We start from the raw sequence: 20,559 nt of genomic DNA, 5'->3' as shown, positions 1-20,559 counted from the left end.
TTACATGGAGGGCAAGTCAGAGTCACTCTCCGTTGCCGACGTGTCTTTGGGGGTGTGCTGGTGCACAGGTTCAGAGGGACCCGCCCCTTCAGTTAGCTCCCAGGGCTACTCCGACAGAAGTCTAAGCAGGTGACAGATCTGGGACGCCTGCCTGTTCATGTACAGCTAGAGCGGCCAGGCCTCATTCCCGCTGCTCCTCTGAAGGTTGTGGAGCTGGCCCTGTCTCAGCTCTGGGCTGACTCAGCTGCCAGTCTGTGGCGGTCTAATAACGGGAGCTCTTCCTCCACAGGTGTCACGCCAGCAAACAGGCAGGCAGTCCACTTCCATTCACAGACTTGGAGAGGAAGGTACTACAGTAAGTACCTCTGCTCTGGAATCTTCCTAGGCCCTGGTAACTCTTCAGGGGCAACTCTGTGCACAAAAGACAGGCAGCAGGCAAGGCCGCTCCTTAAGCCCCAGGTTCTCTGAGCCACTCTCTCTGCAGATGATTGAGCACAAGGTCGGTCAGACTGCAGCCGAGCCGCTGAGCCACTACAGATTTCAGGTCTCTGCTGTCAAACTCAGGTCACACGGCTTTGAAGACATCTGCATTTTAGCCTTTTAGAGTGGGGATTAACACGTCTGTCAGGCTGTTAACAATGCATCGCTGTTCGGAAGAGCTAAGAATTTGGTTCACCATGTTAGGGGGCAGTGAGAAGTGTGCTTTCTGATAACAAAGAATGTCTTGCTCAAAAAGGCAACTGCTCACCAAACAGATCCTGAACACTGCAGACAGAGAGGGTGTGAGACGAGGCAGAATTTACCACTTTATCAGAAATTCCACCAGCTATGACCATGACAGCTGTGAGTAACGGTAGAAATGGTCACAGCCAATGACTGGTCACTCCCTCGCTCAAGAACATACCATGGCTCCCTAGATACAGGTCACCTTCCTAAGTAGGGTGTCTGGAGACCCTCAGAAACCAGGCCTTCTCTACGTCGTCAGGTGTCCTGGCCACCCTGACAACACCAAGCCAGTTCTCCTGCCTCACATCAAGCCATCAGGCCACAAGGCTTCCGGAGCTCCTGCCCTGTGCTCAGGCCTGGGAAGGCCCAGCCTTTGTCCTCCAGGAATTCGTGTTTGCTTGAGGAGGCTCGGTCAGCGACGGGAGGCAGTCAGTGCTGCGCTACGGAGTACAGACTACGGATGCCAGCAGAGATGGGGGCTCCTTGGCTGGCTGAGTGCGTATACACAGAGTGGGTGGAGGTGGCAGACAAGGGCACCTGTACACTGCCCCCCACCCAGACCAGCAGCCCGGCGTGGCTGGAATAGCCCCTGGGTTCCGTGCGCCTGTGGTGGACAGTTCCCCACGTAAGCCAGGGTCCTACCTGAAGCACTGCGCTGGCATCTCTGTTCTGCTTTCTCTAAACCACAGAAAGCCACTGGCTGCATGCAGACATGGCAAAGCTGAAGACAGGCCCCAAAAGCAAGTCTCAACTGGGCGGTGGGGGGGGGCGGCGAGGGTCAATGGGAAGGTGTCCCAGGCTCCCGGTCCCCCAGCAGGACAGTCCTGAGGCTCCTCAGCCCCCAGAGGACAGAGCCCCGGTTGCGCATAGCAGTAAGCAGCCAGGCAAGGCACTCTTTTCCCAACCACCCCGTCCCGTTGCCTAAAGGAGAAAACTGAGGGCTTTTCTCACTCCAATCACCTGGCTAGTAAAAGGCGGAGGGAGGATGCAGACTCAGGCCTGGAAAACCTAGAGGGCTGTGTCTTAACCACCGGGCATGTGCGTGGGGAGGGAGACGGGCCCTGGCAGGAGGCTACAGAGGAGAAAGATACTACACTTGTCATTGTCACCACAATGGGCCTTCCCAAACTCCTCCAGCCCCGTCCTCTCCCTGCCACAGGGCGGAGATGATCCCCGGGAGTCACCCTCAATTATCTGGAGCCTGGAAAGCAACCAAAACTCTTGAGTAACTAAGCACTGATTGGACGCCAGAGAATACAAGCCCTTTAGGAATCGGGAATAGCACTTCAGCACTTGCCACCCAGAGGTAGGAAAGGTCTCCCCCTTCCCTCCACCCACACCAGGTCCTGGCTCTGGAACAGGCAGAAGGAGCAGGGGGAAAGAAGGCGGGGGATGGAGATAGGGAGTGCTGGGGAGCCTAATGCAGGCCCCGGCCCGCCCTCCCCACCGCTGCCTCAGGCCTCCCGTTCAGATCAGATCACTGAGGACTCACTCGTACCTGGGTTCCTGGCTTCAGGGATGGCACAAGGTCTTTGATCATTTTGGCTTCCGAGACTGTGACCCCGCCCACCACGAAGAGGATCAGGAGAGGGTGGTCGCTGGGATGAGGCCGGCTCACCTGCAAAACAAACCACCCCCGGCGTCAGAGGCGTCTTCAGGTGAGATGAACAACCCTTAGAGAGGGTATGATCTGTTAGGGGTCAGATGTGTTAGCGGTCTGTGAGCTCACTGACCAGGAACACGCACGGCATGTCGCCTTCCTACAGCCCTTTCAATAAATATTTTACTGCAAGCTAAGTTAAAGGAGTGGGCACTATTAAATAAGCAGAGAAGTCTGAGGACAACTTCCCCTCCTATTCGGTCTGCAGGTCTCAGCATAAACGTGCTCCTGCCTTACAGAGCTCCGTGCATCTCCTTCCAAGCACGTGCCACAGCCTGGGGTCATCGTCTCTCCCCTGACGGCTGTCTCCTCTAATGGAACACAAACTCCACGAGGCGGTGATCTTGTCTGCCTGGCTCACTGCTAAATGCCCAGCGTGCCGAGTGCAGTTTCTGGCCCAGAGCAGGTGCTCAGTAAATGTCTGTGGAATTGACGGATGGTTAGAGCCCTAGGAGGGGGCGGTGGAGAGTGCACAAAGATGCAAGAGCCCTGCACCCACCCTCGAGTGCACACTTCACGCCCTTACCTTCTGCAAACCAGCCTCAGCTGAGGTTGGCTGAGGTTGGCCTCAGCCAGAGCTGAGGACCTGCTCTGCGTGCAACACTGCACTGGAGGTCGTGGAGAATTCCTCCTGGTGCCTCATGATTGCACCAGTGAGGCAAAGTATTATAAAACAGCTAAAATGAGAATGTCTCCCAGTAACCTCTCAGGAAATGTGCAAGGCCAACATGTAGACATAGTGACTAACTGAAGGGGATGAGAGAGGGTTCCTGAAGACAGTGTGTTTGAGCCCTACCTGGAAGCCCGGGATGGTTCGGTGAGGAGTGGGCAGGAGTGGTGTGAGCCGAGCGCCGCAGGCAAGCGGTCACCAGGTCGGGGGAGCAGGCCAGAGGCCCAGCCGGGACAGCAGCATGGAGTCATTATGGGAAGGATGCTGTCAGCTGCCAGCGTGGCCACTGAAGCCAGAGGTGGGAGAGACAGGCTTGACTCCAGCCAGGAGAGGGTAGACAAAGGCGGTAAATGTCGGTACTCATTCACACCCACTAACACACAAGCCATCTTTGGGCCAAGGGACGGTCCCCCGGAGCAGCAGGGGGGGGACATCAGGCCGACAGGAAGAGAGGAAGCCCCTGCTCTTACCCCAGCTCCAACTCCTTTCTCAATTTGGTTCTTTTGACTCCCCTGCCTAAATATACCCACTTTTCAATGTCTTGTTTTAAAAACACTTAAAAAGGTAATACATTAAGTATTTCCAGTTATATAAGTTGCTCCTTGGCTTCTGGAGAGGAAACTCAGAGTGGAGAGGGAGGGAGGGAGGTAGAGAAATAGGGGCATGGAGGGAGAGAAATGAAAGGCAGAAAGAAAGAAAGAAGAAAAAGTAGGTCTAAACTTTTTCAAAATGGGTGCTGGTGAACACTGAAAAAGTTACAAAACTCTTTGATCTTTAGAAAAAAGACTCCTGACTCCTCACCCCACCCCCCAACCTTCTGCGCTGTAGCTCCATCCCCTTGACTGCTGTCTCCCAGTCTGCGTACCACACACCCACGGCCATCCTGCTTTTGTTCCACTGTTCCCCTGGAACCGCTCTCACTGCAGTCACCAATGGCCATCATATGTAGGAGTCGATAGGCAGTTCTTTGTCTTCATTTAACTGGACATTTCTGTGGCATTTGTCACAGTTGATAACACCCTTCTTGGCTTCCACAATAGCACTCTCTCTTGGTTATTTCTTTCACCTTTCCACTGATTTCTTCTCAACTTTCTTCATAGGTTCCTTTTCTCGGTCTGCCCTTTAAGTGTCGATGCTCCTTAGGGCTCCATCTTTGGCCCCTTGCTCCTCTCACTTGAGGACCTCATCTACTCATATGCCTTCAATCATCTTTTATATGCTTCCCAAATCTATGTCTTTAGCATCACTATTGAGTTCCTGTGGCCATCTCCACCTGGATGCCTCCTGGGATCCCTAAACTCAACAGATTTCAAATTTGATGCGTGATCTTTCCCCAAGTCTCTTCCTTCCGTTGACTTTCTAAGAGCATCACCTCCTTCACAGTCACCTGAGCCAGACCCTTGAGAGTCACCTTGGACTGTGCTCTTTTTCATCTCCCAGATCAAGTCCTGTTCATTCTTCCCCCTCCAATTCACTGACCTCTCCTTGATTTCCACTATCCCTGCTCTGGTCGGCTCTCATTCCTTCTTTACTAGATTATTGTCAGAGTCTTCTAATTTGTCTCCCTGTCCCTGGTCTGGCCCCCCACCCCCCCCCCACCCCAATCCAGTCTCCTCATTCTTGCCTAAGTAAGCTTTCGAAAGTGCAAATATTTATTATTGAATTATTGTGCATTATCTTATCCGATTGTCAAAAATCCTTAGGAGGCAAATACAATCATTGGCGTATTTTACAGATGGAGAGACTGAAGTTTACACGTCGTGACTAAACCTTGGAGCCAGGGGCCAAACTGCAGAGGTCACACTCTTAAACACCCCTCAGCTCCATCACATGTTCACATTCTTTCCGGGGAGTCTCCTAACTCTGATGATAAAGTTCAGACTCCTCAATTCAGTATGTAAGGCTCTTCTCACATGGCTTTGCTGTATGCCTCTATTTTCATCTCCTCCATATACACTATTTGCTGGAGTCACTCACGAGGACTTGAGCCATCCATGAATGCAAGGTCTTTTTAAAAAAACTTTTTGTTAAACATACAACACTTTACTGAACATTTGCACTGAAAAGAGCATTTATCACAAGTGTTCAGTTCAATTTATTTTCACAAACTAAACAAATCTTTGTGACCGGTACCCAGATCAGGAAACAGAAAGCCAGCACTCTGGATCCCCACTCAGGGCCGCTTCGTGTCACTACCTCACCAAGGGGTAACTGCCATCTTGACTTCTAGCCACTCAATATCAGATTTAGTTTTGCTCAGTGATATACCCTGGGGATTTGTCCATATTAGTAGGAAAGATCTTCGGCCCACAGGCATTGGTTGGGACCACACCAGTGGGTTCTGGCCTGTCTGTGCCCATGACATTCCAGTTATTAAACAGTTAGAGCACCAACTGCACCATCTTGTCTTATGTGGAATGGACAGTTTCCTCTGTGTAAAGTACCCCTGCCTCCCCTTCTTTACCTCCTTCTTTTTTACTCTCTTTAAAAGGCACCCTCGCCTCTAAAAAGTTCTCCCTAACCACCTCTCAACTCCTGCCCCATGACCCGAATTTGACAGATACCTCTGCCTTGGCCTTGTCACACTGGACTGAGACCTTGATAGACCTGCCTATCTCCTCTCCTAGACTGTAAGCTACTGGAGGGTAGGGATTGATCATATTTATCTTGGTATTCTGGGGTCTGAGCATAGAGCTAGCTCATGGTAAACTTTCAACAAATGTTGTATGAATAAAATGAATGAATGAATGAATGAATGAGGTCCACAGGTTAACTGGAGATATTCTTCTTTTCTTTGAGATCTTTTAGACACTCTCTCTTTGCTTTACGTGTGGTTCTTCCTGGCTGAGTAACTAACCGAGGTTCCTTCCAACCCTACAAACAATTGTTTCTCACTTAATGCTGGGACAGAAATACAACTGGCTCCAGAACTTCAAGTGGTACAGTATGTTCCCAAAGACATATGCTTTCCATAAGAGAGTCTGGACTCTGAAGTACACTGTGAGAATCTTGGAAGGATGTATTGAAAGATGAAAAGGAAAAAAGAAATGAACAGCAACAACAAAGAACAATACCCTTTGGCCAACGAATTGAGGGAATGTTGATTGTGATACAAATTAACGGGCCCCATTAATGCATGTTGCTGTTTGCTATTTTGGTTTCTGTTTAGATTTATGTTTTGATACCAGATTTCCTTTTGGAACATGTCAAATCGGCAGGCTATTGGGAAGTGGAGTCTTTCCAGTCTTTTCCATCAGAATAACACATTCCTTATAATCAGCCACATTCGGCTGAGTCCCATTTGTATGTGGGTTCATAGTGTAAGGCACTTTGATGATGAAAGATTTAAGCATCATTACTGCCGTCACAAACACACAGATTAATAAAGCAAGTCAGACTCACTGCTCTTTCTTTGATTTTCTAAACCTTCGCCGGCTGGGATTTTAAGACATCGGGTTCTGGTCAGAGAAGATAGTTTCTCCCCACCATCCATCCAGCCTGCCTTTGAAGCAGGGGCTGCCGACACCTTCCCTGCAGCTGTGGCCCCGAGAGCGCTCTTTGATGTCCTGATTGGTTTCTATGAGAAGGGTTTCCTCTGCTCCCCGTTTCTCTGGAGTTCTCCAGGCGTTCCAGGAACCCGGCTGCTGATTGTCCTCCAATCTGTTTCTCTACATGTGTGACTTACTTGTCCCCAGCACAGGCAAGGGTCAGGTCTCCCACCCTCTAACGATGGGCCGGGCCTCGTAGGAGGGAGACAGCGTAATGGGAGCGTTGGCCCAAAGGGCACCGGGCCCTGAGAGCCGCCGTGCTGACTTTGAAGGTGGCTTGGTAATGGCTTTTCTCCCAACAGGAGGTAGTAACAGCACTGCCGCACTGCCGCCGTCACCGAACACTTCACGTCTAGCACAACTTTTTACTCATTTATTCATCCAGTCCACAAATATTTATTGAGCAACTACTATGGGCCAGACACTGCTCTAGGCACTGGGAACTCCGCAGAGAACGAACCCGAGAAGACTCCCTGCTGCGCAGAGTTTATATTTTCGTTGGGGAGAGTGACAAAATACAAAAGTAAATTGGTAAGTGAAGAAGGTGATAAGTGTTGTGGAGGAAAATAAAGCAGGAGGTGGGGCAAGCATTACTCTGCACAGTCTTAGACTCTATGAAGTAGGTAGAAGCTCCATTTTACAGACAGAGACAGTGAGGCTTACAGAGGTGAAGTGACTTGTCCCAAGTTTTCCAATTCATAAGCTGTAGGGTTGAGACAGAAATCCAGGTCTGTCTCATACCAGAGTGGGATACATTCCACATGCTCTCATTTATAAACAGATTCTTCAAACTGAAAGCATTTTTACTAACTTTCATCTCTTAAAACTCTGTACTTTTAGTTCTTCAGCAACATCAGCCAATTACCAGGTTCCTCGTGGGTCTTTATTTAATCTCATCGCAAAGGCTGCCATCTGCCAGAGTCACTCTGCCATTAGCTCAGCCTTCCTGTTGCATTTGCTGCAGTGGATGGCTTCCCCTTTCCAGAAACTTCCTCCCCAACCCTCTCTGCTTTCTAAGCCCTCTCAGTTTCTCTCTTTCCTCATGGATTCTCCTCTTGCTTGACCTGCCCCATCATGTACCGTGTTCCCGACTGCTTGGGCCTCTTCTCCCAAACACCGTCCCTGGGTGGCCCTATCCTGTCCATGGTGTGGGCCTCACATGGGCCAGTGGCCCCAGGCTCTGCTGAGCTGCAAAGCTGTCTCACAGGCACCTAAACTCTAAAATGCAAGTTATTTTCTTCTCCATTCCTGCTTCCAAGTCAGAGAGAACGTTAACACCTGCCATCCAGCCATCCCTGACTGGGTGACTGACCCTGGACAATGTTCTCTCATTTACTTCCACATCCCATCAATGCCCGGTCCTGTGGGACCCACCGGCGCTGCATCACTGCCCTCCTTCCCTCGGCCCCTACCTCACCCCAACTCTCATCTTCTCACCTTCTCTCCCCAACCTGATGCTAGTCTGGCCATGTTCCCCCACCTCTCTCAGTGCTTCCAGGTGATCTTCATAACATATACACTGGTTATATATTCCTAAAAAACATTCCATGGAACCTCATTGTTTTTGGTCAAATGTCAAGTCTCCAGCCCTTCGTGATCTGCCTTCTGCTTATTTCTCTATCTTACCTTCTTCCACTCTTTACAGGCTGCTCTTAGACCCAGCCATTTGGAGCTACCTGGAATTCCTTTCACGTAGCCCGGCATTTCATCACTTTGTTCCTCACTCCTACTGGCTGGACACACTGAGCTCCTCTGACTCCCATTGAGCTCCCCCTTCTCCGTGTCCTCACACCCCACCCAGATGCCACTTATCTCTCGTCCCCTCAACCCTCGATGTTCTGGTCCATCTCCCTAACAAACTGTAAGCTCTCCAATGTAAGCTATGCCATGGAAGGTAGGATGGCTCGTTTGTCTCTGTATCTTCCTTACCCACAACAGTGACTAGCACACAAGAGGCTCTTGATAATTGCTCACAGGCAAACAAAGTTCGTAGCCTGCCAAAACCAAGTTTTTGTTTAATGATTCCTACCAAAATCCATCTCACTAGAACTTACGGATCATATTTAGTGAATGTTAGACAAAAATCAAACCACAGTATGTAGCATAATTAAGAAGAAGAAAATATAAACAATGGTTATAAATAGTATTGCAAACAGATTCCAAGACTTGTGCTGATTTAATCAACAAACACGAAATGCTGAGATGATGTTTTCCTCTTGTCAGAAATGCCATAAAATATAATGGACCTAAGCCAACAGTTCATCTCTGGGTCTAATTTTTCTTGTGCAAACAATGAGGAGCTGGACTAGATGACCTCCAGGCACGTCCAGCTTTCACAGTCCAAGGATCTGACATCAAATTGCACCTAAGGCTCATTGTTTTTGCCCCTTATCCTTACAGCATCCTTCACCCCTGCTGTAGATGCATCTGTAAGTATCTGTCCCGCCCACACATGAATAGTCTCCTCCATCCCCATGGCCATGGGGTGGGCTCCTGGCAGCCATGTAATTACGGTGTGATCGTGCCCCCCAACTTCAACTGAACGGTTCAGGAACGGGCCCCGACCCAGGCTGGGCCAACTCGAGACCCTTCCCTGGGAATCAAGACTTGACCTAAGACAGACGAGGCCCAGTCAAAGCTGAGCTCTTAAGAAGCACCAAAAGCTGTGGCATAGCTCTCCAGCCATTCACTCAACTCGTATTTATTGAGTATGTACACAATGCTAGGGCTGTTCTCGGCATCTTCTGCAGGCCACGGCAAGCCTTCAAGAACTGTCTGGTTTCCTGATGGCTTTCTAGCTCTTGGGCCCAATCCTTCCTGAGACTCACCGCATTGCCGCCCTTAGGTTCCTGGAGAGGCCGCCTCGGTCCTCATAATGAGGACTTTCTTTGATGAAGTTCACGCAACCTCGTGGTAGCTTAATTGCCCCTGAAGTGTTTCAACTCTTACCCCCTCACCACCTCCAGCTCTTTAGGGCTACCCTGAGCAGTTGTTCCCTCTCTCCTTGTGGGCCTTTTTCTATTGTGGCCTAAGGCCATGGAGCTCTCACAGGAACTCATACTAAGGGCCCAGAGGCAAGCACTGGGTCTTCTTTGAGTGTTTTTCATAAATCTTTTCTTTTTTCCTATTAAGCACGGCCATATAAGAAATGGAACAACAACAACACAAAGTTTAACAATGCTCTTAAAAGGAGGTAAAAGGGCCTCGCGTAAGTTCATTAGATACAACCCACCCCCATCACAGCAGTTCCAGCAGAGAAAACATCTTGACAAATCAAGTCCCTTAGTCAAAACAAGTTGGAGTCCAAACACATGGAGTAGATATAAAATATATTATTTTCAGGAGACTGAAATCCAAACCACAAATTCCAGAAACGCATTTTCAAAGGGCTGCCTATTAGACATGCTCGTTTTAAATTAAATTGTGAGAGTGGTAAGGTATGGTTCGATTTATTTATTAGATCGCTATCAAGCTTTTCTCTACAGGGATCAAGGTGCTCCATGCACAGGCATTTGGAGAGAAGACTTGACTGTTTAGAAAATGTGAGGTTCTGTCAAAGCTGTTTCTCTCGAGTTTGAGAGTCCCCCTCCCCCCAGGGCACTGCCCTTTGAAGCTGACAGCTCCATGTGGCCGACCACAAGTCTAGCCTCTGGTGGAGGCGTGCGCTGAGCAAACTCCAAACACTTGCTCAGGACTGCAGGAAGAATGATCTCGTGGGCACCCAGCTCTGCTCCCCAGCCTGCCTGCTTCCCTTGACAGGGCCTGATGGGGCGAACTTGGGAGAGCAAAGTCCTACAGCTCATCACTCAGAAAGGTTTTTTTTTTTTCCTTAGATTATATTATTTTAAATGATTGTGGGCAAACAGCAGGCATGCCTTTCATTATCAAAGCCTTTCTGGGCTCGCTTATTTTGAAACCAGATCAGAAGCACGAGTACATTTTCTGTCCTCTAGATTGAAGGGAAAACTCCTAGAATCAGCCAAACACTGCCCTTGATAGGCCGGACAGCCAATCCTACATTTAGGTCAGGTGCGGACTGCGTTTTCCTAAAGTGGCCTCGGCGATATTTTCTGCCCGTCATGCTCTGGTTCCCTTTTTAATAGGAAGACTGTATATCCCTCCCCTTGAATCCAGGTGGGCATTTGTGACTGCCTCAACCAACAGAATACTGAGGAGTGATCCCCTGTGGCTTCTGAGGCTTCCACCTGGCAATCTCTCGTAGGATGCTTGTCCTCGGGATGCCGTGAGGAAGCTCAGGCCACGTGGAGAGGCCTGTGTGGAGAGGAACTGGGTCCTGTGGCTCACAGGCTGGGTTGAGCTACCAGCTGACGATCAGCATCAACCTGCTGACCACGGGAGTGGACCATCTTGGAGGCGAATTCTTCTCTGCTGAGCTCTGCCCAGAGAGCAGATACACGAACCAAATAAATGATCGATAATATTTTACGCCAGTGTTTTGACATGGCTTCTTACGTACCGATTGATAACCAGAACGGGTTGGGCGGGGGATGAGAGACTTCTGTGGAGAGTCTGATTTATACAGGAAAGCAAGCTAAAGCAATGAAAAGAAAGTGACTTTAACAAGTTGCAGCCTGACACAAATGAGGTTCCGACTTTAGTAAGGGCAAAATACAGCTGCCTTGACTTCCCTCTCACAGAGGGTTTATTTGAGGCAGAGAATCTTGGGCACACAGGCATTCTTCCTAACTTTCACTGTCTGCGGACATTTACATCAGTAAGATTGATTTCTGTGAGCCACTTCTGAGGCCTCCCTACAGCACTGGGGCTGACTGAGGAGTGCTTGCGGGGCAGAGGCGGAGCTTCTGAAGTGCTCCTGGTGGAGTCTGAGGTCCGAGTTGTTTTGGGCTTCTGCCTCCGTGCCAGGTGGCCAGGGTCTAGCCCAGCTGGCCTCTCTTCCCTTGAGCCATTTTGTCACGGCACGGGCACAGAATTTCACCGGCTCCCACACCTTGCTCCAGGAGGGAGGGTCTATGTCCCCTGAGACCGAGGACATCAAGGCTGGACTCACAGGATAGAAGAGAAAGGAGGTCTGGAAAAACACCACATAGCCGTATAAACATGGCTGCCCACAGGCAGAGAAAGTCCATGTCTCTTAGCAAGAGCAGGTCGGCAGTGAGACAGGAGATGCTTGTGACTTTGGGGGAAGGTGTCAGTTCTCTTCTGTGTGATTCATTTGTTCACTCAGCAGTTAATCTGTATGCACCAAATGCCCATGCATGGGCTTTGTACAGCAATACAAAGACACTCAAGGTGGCTCTTTTCTCAAGAGCCACAGTCTGGCCAGGATCACGAACTTGTGAAAATAAAAATAGCAAGTACATACTTAGCACTGCCTGTAGGCCAGCTACTGTTGTGAATCCTCTGTATGTGTGAACTCACTTAATCCTCACCACAGTCCTGTAAAGTAGGTACTATTATCACCTGCATTTTACCGATGAGGCAACTTAGGCACAGAGGGCTTAAGCGACATACCCATGGTCACACAGCTGGTAAGTGCGGGAGCTCGAGTTCTAACCCAGACCATCTGACTCCGGATGTTACCACCACTCCCTATTGCCTCTTGTAAACAAACATGGGCAGTAGAAGGAGGCGAGTGGTGTTAATAGAGCATATACTAGATGGCCTCCTATTATTTACAAAAGCAAACAGAAAAGTGAGAGATGTGAAATAGAAAAGCGATCCCCAAAACCACCCCTGACAACACTCACCCTCCTACCTGACACTGCTAGGACATTTCTCCTGCTGGCTCCTTTGAGTCCTCACACTACAAAACCAGCCTCTTTGCTTCTGTTCTGTTCTCCAGAGAGACAAAGAAGGTGGAAGAAACAGATTTCCATGCTGTCTGTGGACAGAAGACGAGCCCACCAGGTTTCTTTGACAGAGGCGAGGCGGGCTTCCGTCTCCCCAGGCAGGGCAGTGCTGGGAGGTGAGTGGGAGCCCGTGGGTCGCTGCTTCTCTGGGGTGACATAATGACAGAACAGTGACTGGCTTCGCCTTGCTTAGTAGCTGCTGCAAAGGAGGGTCAGGGAATACTCTGAGGGTCACTGGAGTTGACTGGTCCGGCTGCGGCCTTCTCTCCCTCGTGAAGTTGTTGAAACGTAGCCTCGGCTTACGGGCAGTAAGCTGGAAAGAGGAACCACTGACTGAAGGCTGATGCTCTCTGAATGGGCGCCCGCACAGGGCCACCCCCAACCTTCAGGGCGCCTGCTGTGCGTAAGGCCCACGCAGGTGCCCCGTGCTGAGGATGCAGGAAAGAATGAGACCCAGATCAGCCCTCCTTTCTCACAGCCATAGCTTTCACCTCCTTCTGATTGTGGCCGACAGCGAGAAATTCATTTACATCACAAGTGTGTCTGTATGTGTGACTCGGTTATTTGGTTTCACGTTGCTAGCCTGTTCTATTTTTCTCCGTTAAGAAGTGCTGATTACAACCCATTGAACTGAGGTCTTGATCCCCTGATGTGCAGTGGATCAAGCCGTTCAGTTAGAACACGCTAGTCTGGAGAAAGATACCTAACACGTATAATGACAAAGCAAGGAATAAGGGCAGTCACAGAAGTGCGCACAAAAGGTACAGAGCCCTGACGAGACACTGGGGCCTGGAAAACCCTCTCCTGTGTTTTTCCTATCACCGTCATGGGGACCCGCAGTATACTGTGCGGCAATGTCTGCTGGTCTCTTTCCCAGAACATTTCCTGCTGGCTTCTCACCCCCCGCGCAGATACTGCCTCTGGTGACTCTGAGCCAAAGTCATCTGTGAAACCGTCTGTGAGTCCACAGACAGGACGGGGACAGACGAGCAGCTCAGCTCCCTTTCCAGCCCTACAGCTCTCCCATTTGCACGACAGTACCCCAAGCACAGAAGGAGCCCACGTGGACACCTTTATTTCATCAGGCTCTGTCTGTTCCTTTCACACACAGCATCAGTGGGTCTTGAGTGAGAAGAGGGGGAAGCAGGTCCCAGAGGCAAAGAGCAGGGCAGCAAGCGGCAGGAAAGCGATGACTGTTGGCTGCTGATCCAGAATGAAGATGCAGTGTGTGGAAGCAGCTCACACCACTGCCTAAGTTTCTTCTCCTGAGGCTGTGCTGCCAGAGAGTCCCGGGACCAAGTCCCAGAGAAGCAGACAGGGTAACAGCAGATGACCCCGGGAGAGCTCCCTCACATGGGCTGGGTCTTGATGACCAGTCCCGGCGTGGAGTTGACTGAGGAGCTGCATAGATACTGGAGAGGGAAAGCATCTGTGCTAATGAGTCATCAGGAAGAAAAGAATTAATGACACATGAATATTTAACTTCCAAGAAAATACCTGGCAGCATCCTGGCGCCAAGAAATGTTGTGGTTAAGAGCACGGGCTTTGGAATAAGACTGACCTGCGAACAAATCCTGTTGTCCCATTTCCTGTGCGCTGTTTGGAAAACACCTGAGAACGGAGGGGCGGATGACCCAATTTTGGCCTTCTGGAAGTTCACATCTACTGCTTAAGCTTTCTGAGCCTCAGTTTCCCCACGGGTAAAGCAGGGATAATGAAAGGGTTGTTGTGAGGTTTGAATATGAGAATGGCTGATTCCCTGGTACAGCTGACCATAGGTTAGCTGTTTGACTTTGGTAGTGAAAAGCATCAGAGAACAGGACCAGGGAGGCTGGTGAATGGCCGTGGCCATGAGAGGCTCCATCTCTTCGATCCACATCCTCTTCTTTCCACTGGCCTTAAACCAATGTAGAAGACACCCTCTCCTGACGGCGTCACCCCCATCTCAAAGACGGAGCTCTTTGAGAAGTCACTGTTAGGTCCTCAAAGCCCTACGATTCCTTTTCACATTTATCCCAATTTTGTTTAAACTTTGAACACATGGTCCAGAGGTAACTTTCCTTGCCAAGTTCTGTGGAATGATGGGAAGAGCCGGCCACGGAGGCCCATGTAGAAATGGAACAAAATGATTCTCCCTTGGGCTGCTGGGGTAAGGAGGGCTACTGGGCCAGCCCACGAAGACTCTCCCACCCCCTTCAGACACATGAGAGCCCCTGGCTACCAAGAGCAGAGGCCCGGCAGCTGCGGGCCAAGGAGTGGATCCTGACAGCTGCTGGAAGAACACACATTCCTTTTTCTTAAATCCATTACATGGAAACCTTTCTTTGAGATCAGTCTCCAGGGGCGGAGGCATCTCTTCATGAGCTCTAACTCCAGGGATTTGAATGGAGAGAAACACAGCAGGCCAGTGCTGGCCCAGGACGCTTCTAAACATCCTCTCAGGCAAAGCTCCCCTTAGGACAGCGAAGCTTCCGACCGCAAGAAGAGCTGCAGAAAACACTCCGTATAGTTTAAAAGGGTAATTTAAAAATGTGATGTCTCACGGTTCATGAAACAGTGATGGAAAATGCAAGTGGACAGTCCTCCTACAACAGACGGTCTATATTGGCCTCCAGAGAGTTGCAAAGTCCGTTAGCACATTAAAGGTACTGTGAAATCTGACAGCAAAGAATTTCAGGTTAATTTTCTGTTTACCCCAGGGGTTCCCAAACATATTTGGTCACAGAACCCTTTTGCCAGGACACAGTTCTTTCCACAGAACATCACTGGCCTAAGAGGGAGTTAAGGCCTCCTCTCACTGACACTGTGCCTCCTTGCAAATTAGAAACTCCTGCAGTAAGCAGAGTGCAGACAGGTTCGGGCCTCCACGTGTGCCCTTGGCCTGACCATGGACGCAGCAGCCTGACTGGGAAAGGACAAAATGGGCCGTCCTCAGACTTGACGGATCAGGGCAGGAAAGTCCACTCCTGTTAACTTTAGTCTCTCTCCAAGGTTAAGTCCAAGCTTATGAATGAAGGAATAGGGTGCTAGGGTGGAGAAGGTCAGAGACCACCTCTAGCCTGGAAGCTTCTGTACAAACTAGTCACCATGAAGGGCTGCTGGACAACCCTGGGCTTACATTTAACATGGGAGTCCACGAACACTTTTGAGAAGCTGAACTGTGCTGCATTATTTAAAAAAAAAAAAAAAAACAGAGGGAAAATGCACCAGCCGCGCATTGCATCAGAAGCTGATGATAATTGGGAGCATTGGGAAGGCGACTGGGTGTCCATTTCAGACATTTACTGCTTGGTTTAGAGTCTGATTGGCTTCCGTCCTCTGGCTTTTGGAGTGGACCAGTTTTCCTGGCATATGCATTTATTGAACTCTGAAAGGCCAGATCTTCTATGCAGATTAATTCATGATTTCAAAGATGCTTTGAAGCTGGCAAAACATTCTGTTATTTCCAAGAGTTATTACAACTGAAATCCTGGCATAGACGAGGAGGTCAGCCTGTAATCTTATTTAGATCTTTTTAAATTTAGAAACTTTATAGTGGGTTAAAAATAGATCACATTTGTGTACTTTTCCTCCTTTCATCTCCACTGCAAAGGCTGTTCAGTAATTTTGACCTACCCTCAATACTAGCCAGGGAAATTCTCATGCTTGTCACCCAGGAGTGCTAAGCCAAAAAAAAGTCATTTTCAAGTGGATTTTGGGGTGATCCTAGTTATACAACTGAGCAGAGTTACTCATTGTCCCACACAATAAGTTCTAGAATTAAGTGCACCGGGCTACCACTAAGATCTGTGAATGGTATGTGGACTCCTGTTAAGTGAAAATGTGGGCCATGAGGGAAGTTTTCAATAGTGTTACTCTGGAGGGCTTGTGTCCTTACCTATTGATCAGAAAAGATCATAATGCTTAGGTCAAGAGAAGCTGTATGTGGCTGGAAGGTCAGGCTGCTTATAACCGAAAGTTAAATGAAGATTGCACCCGATTTCAGAAGGGCCAAACACTGGACGTTCTCCTTTGTGGTACTCGCCAGGGTTAAGGGGGTGCCAGCATTTTCAAGCCCAGCAAAGATAGCATTACACTCAGGATTACCTCGTCATGGTTACTTTACCTTCATGAACATGCTAAATCCAGTTTTAAGGAGATCAGTGAGGCCTGAAGACATGTGTTCAATGTCAACGGGATCTGGCCTCTCGGGATTAAATATTTCCTCCACAACCTGCTTCAACAACGGCTTATAGGATGCCTGGAAAGACAAAACATTGTGCTGTAAGTAAATGGGTTTGTTTGATTTGCCTGGAGAGAGGGTAGCTTTCCCTGCACCAAACGAAGCAAAACCAGTTTATTTTGATACTGAGCAATGGCTATGATTCTCTGTGTGTGAAAAGACAATATAACAACATTGATTTTGGGGGGAAATTTTTATCCCACTACACTAGCACTATTTTTTGTTCCTCACACTCCCTTCCACAAGCAAATGCCTCTTACCAGAGCTATAATCCTAGTATGGCTAATTTTTCAACCTAGATTTAAAGGGACAATTTTTTGCATGAAGTGTACTGAAAAGCAAAGTACTGTCAGCTGATATAGACAGGAAGACAATCTCCTCAACATTCTTAGAATTATGCTCCCTTCTGCTAGGATCCCGAATGTTTTCTTACAATGTATTGTCACTATCCAAGTCCAAAGCAATCCCTCCGTCTTTTAGAGAGGTCAACTCCAAGTACAAACTGGCCAGAAAAAGCAACAAGATGGCAAAAGAAATCCGACCAAGGTCAGGGCTTAGAGAAAGCAAGCCACGTGGACTATGAGAATTTCAGTAGAATTAAGCTGATGTGAATTTACAGCAACTACAGTTTGGTAAATGGTGCTAAATCTATCCACCCTTAGGTAGTATTTGGAGGCAGCCGCCTCTGACCAATGTATATTGTTAGCATGTTCCCCCACCTCTTTCCTTGGGTCTCCTTCCTACCAAGCTTTTCCTCTCTCCTTCCCTCCCCATCGGCCGCACCACCTTCCTCCCAGACCTGTTGCTACCTCTGCTGCTCCAGTTATGTTCGGCAGCCCAGTTTGAGCATGAAGAGTGAACGAAGAGGAATGTCTTCCCTCAAAGCACTCTGCTGTATCTATTACAGGCTCAGGAAAGCCAGGCTATGACAGCACTGTAGAGATGTCATGAACCGCTTCTCTCTTTGCACTGGCCAAATCTGTAACCGGCCTCTAGCCGGCGTTGAGGATGTTTGGTATGTTAACTTCACCTCTGGCTTCATCGTGCTTTTCGTAGTCATTTTTTACTCTTATTTCCCCCTTATTCCAACTTTCTTACTTGAAATACCTTAGAAATAAAGCAGGGTGTAAACCATCAAAATCATAAACAGTCCTTTAGCTAGAAGGTAACTGGTGCATTTATCAAGGATAAGATGCAGGGAGAAATAGCAGCTGTTGAGTTGAGGGTGCAGCTCTCCTCTGCTTAGTAGTCAAACAGACCATTGCATGCCCAGAGATCTCATAGGCAAATGCTCACGAAGGGAGAGCACTGGGCAGAGACACCGATAACACAGAAATTGAAAAAACCAAAAACTGTGAGTCAACCTTCCTAACACCAACATAGATTTAAAAAATTTATCATACAGGCAAAAATACAGAGGTTTGAAAATACACTTTTTTGATGAGGCCGTGGGGAAACAGACACGCTCATATACTGCTGGTGGGAGTGTAAATTGTCACAATCGGTGTAGAGGGTAATCTGGCAATATCTATCAAAGTTACAAATGCATCTGACCTAGCAATTCCACATCTAGGAATTTATCCTAAAAATATGCTAGTATATGCAAATGGCTGTTTATTGTTTATAATAGCAAAAGATGAGAAACTCATGTGCCCATTCAGTAGGAAGCCGTTTCATAAATGGGATACATCCACATGAAGGAATGCTATGGAAGCGAAGAGGGAAGCTCTGTGCTGATGGTAAAAAGCAAGGTGCAGAATAAATCGTGAGTGGAAGAAGCAAGGTGAGGAACAATGTGTATGATGGGCGTTTGTGTAAAATGTGCCAAAGGGAATATGAAAGTTTGCATTTGCTGAAACATGCAAAAAATAAACTCTGGTGTGATATACAGAATCACCATGAGCAGTGATCATGGAGTGGGGGACCGGACAAGGGACACAGGTGGGAGGAAGCCTTTTCACTATATTCCTTTTCTAAAAAGCACAGTTAAAACATCACTACACACACACACACACACACGACACGAATGGCCTTTTTTTCCCTCACCTGTTCAAAATTAATAAATTATTTATGCATGGAAGAGATTCGAGTAAAGCACACCAAAATGTAAACAAGGGCTAACTCTAGGTTCTGGGAGTAGGGGACATTATTTTCTTTTTTTTCTAAATTTTAGAAATTGACAGGTATACTTCTGGAATCATAAAACAATCCAATAAATATTTTCAATGTTAAAAAAAAAAAGTTCATGGAATGGCAACTGAATTCTACAAATCCTCTTCCCTGAGTAAATTGTCTTGAAAACTTTTCTACCATCTCAGCCTTTCTGGATACTTAATCTCTTAAACTTTAATCTCTTTAAACTGCTCTCCATGGAGAAGTCCTTTGGCCAATACTCTGCTACCTTATCATCATTATCATCAAATATTCATCGACCGCTTCTTTAGAAATAGAATCCAATTTTTGGACAGGCACATGATCAACTGGCTGAAAGACTCCATTCTCCAGCCTTCTTTGCTGTTGGGTCTGCAAGTTCTGGGCAATGAGATGTAAGTAGAAGGGGAGTGGGACTTTCAGAAGTCTTCTGTTTTTAAAGGGGAAGGGTATGCTTTCCTCCCCTTTCTCTGTTTGCTGCCTGGAACATGGAAGTGATGACTGGAGCTCCAGCAGCCACTGTGTAAGACAGGGCCATTCCTTAGAGATACTGGAGCAGAGGGCTGGAAGAAACCCAGGTCAGTGGAGACTGGTGGAGCCACTATAAACATAACACAGATGTACTGAATCAGGACCTACTTATGTGACAAGACAAAACCTTGCATGTTTAAATAAGCCTTACGTTTCAGATCTTGTTACTTGCAACTGAATGAAATTCTAACTGATACAAAGCACAAAGGGAAGATAAAGAAATAAAAAGGCCATTTCTTCTTTCCAGGAGTTTACAGTTATTTGTTTTATTAGTCTACATATAGTTATACAGAATAACATTAAGCAGAACCACAGAGAAGTACACATACGCTGTCACATTTAAGAGAGGAGAGAGTATACCCCCAACCTACAGAAAACAAAAGAGGCTGTTGCTCCCCGTAGGATGCACCTTCTGTAAGAAGGAAGAGCAGTGATCCTGAGAAGAGCTCAGGTATAGGAAAAAGTTGGTCCTGTTGTCCAGCTAAAACACTATGCCTAGGGCCTCCTCTGTGCAAAGTACAGTGTACCAGGGTGACAGGATTGCTCTCAGGGCTCCAGAAGCCCCCATGTAGACCGTGAGACAGGGAAAGAAGGAAGCGTAGAAGGTTAGGGATCCCGCTCTCTCCCTTGCTCCAATTTCAGCTAAGCCCTGGGGAATGCAGCTCTGGGGAGAAAATGCCCCCTGAGTCAGGGTTCCCCTTGGGGGCGAGCAGAAATTTGGAAGTGTTATTCCTTTAACACCTTCATTCTTGGGACTTGGTGATCATTGTATGTTACTGGGCAAGGCTGTAAATCCTTTTTATTCTTTTTTAAGGTATGTAGGTAATGTTTATTTAGAATGAGAAAAGAAGCCAAAATTTAAGTACGGAAAAGTAACAAATGACAAACACATCACATAATCCAGAAAAATAACAAAAGTGCTTTTATTAATGAACTGCCTGACATACCCCTATAATACTCATTTCTTCGATTTCTTGGCTGCACTCTCTCCTATGACATTCACATGACATTCTCATATGATTGTCTTCTCATGTGACAACAATTTTGAAATACTATTTTCTACACTGAGATATGTGATGGTTATTCAGCTGGTGTCTCTCAACCCCAAACCCCTCCCTTCTCTACTCAGTTCCGGGATGCTGGTCTGCCAACCATACTCATGCTTTGCCATCTAGATCTGTCTGACTCTGCCAACAGCGGGCCGGGGAAGGAGACGGGAA

At 48.0% G+C, this 20,559-nt stretch overlaps 1 protein-coding gene across 3 annotated transcripts in view; it reads right to left on the bottom strand.

Annotated features, from left to right (window-relative positions):
* Nucleotides 1-20,559, bottom strand: part of SCFD2 (sec1 family domain containing 2) — a 396,033-nt gene that overhangs the window by 10,105 nt on the left and 365,369 nt on the right. Inside the window, exons 7-8 of one of the 3 annotated variants that reach the window (XM_036853764.1) lie at nt 16,541-16,675; nt 2,225-2,344 (exon numbers count right to left, since the gene is read on the bottom strand). In XM_036853764.1, coding sequence (XP_036709659.1) covers nt 2,225-2,344; nt 16,541-16,675 — 255 coding nt within the window. Of the gene's footprint in view, nt 1-2,224; nt 2,345-13,737; nt 13,848-16,540; nt 16,676-20,559 lie in introns of those variants that run through there. The other 2 variants (XM_036853766.1, XM_036853765.1) reach the window with 2 other exon arrangements.

The sequence above is a fragment of the Balaenoptera musculus genome, chromosome 5, assembly GCF_009873245.2.
Source record: "Balaenoptera musculus isolate JJ_BM4_2016_0621 chromosome 5, mBalMus1.pri.v3, whole genome shotgun sequence".
In the NCBI taxonomy this organism is placed as follows: domain Eukaryota; kingdom Metazoa; phylum Chordata; class Mammalia; order Artiodactyla; family Balaenopteridae; genus Balaenoptera; species Balaenoptera musculus.
This window is presented reverse-complemented; position numbering and strand designations above follow the sequence as displayed.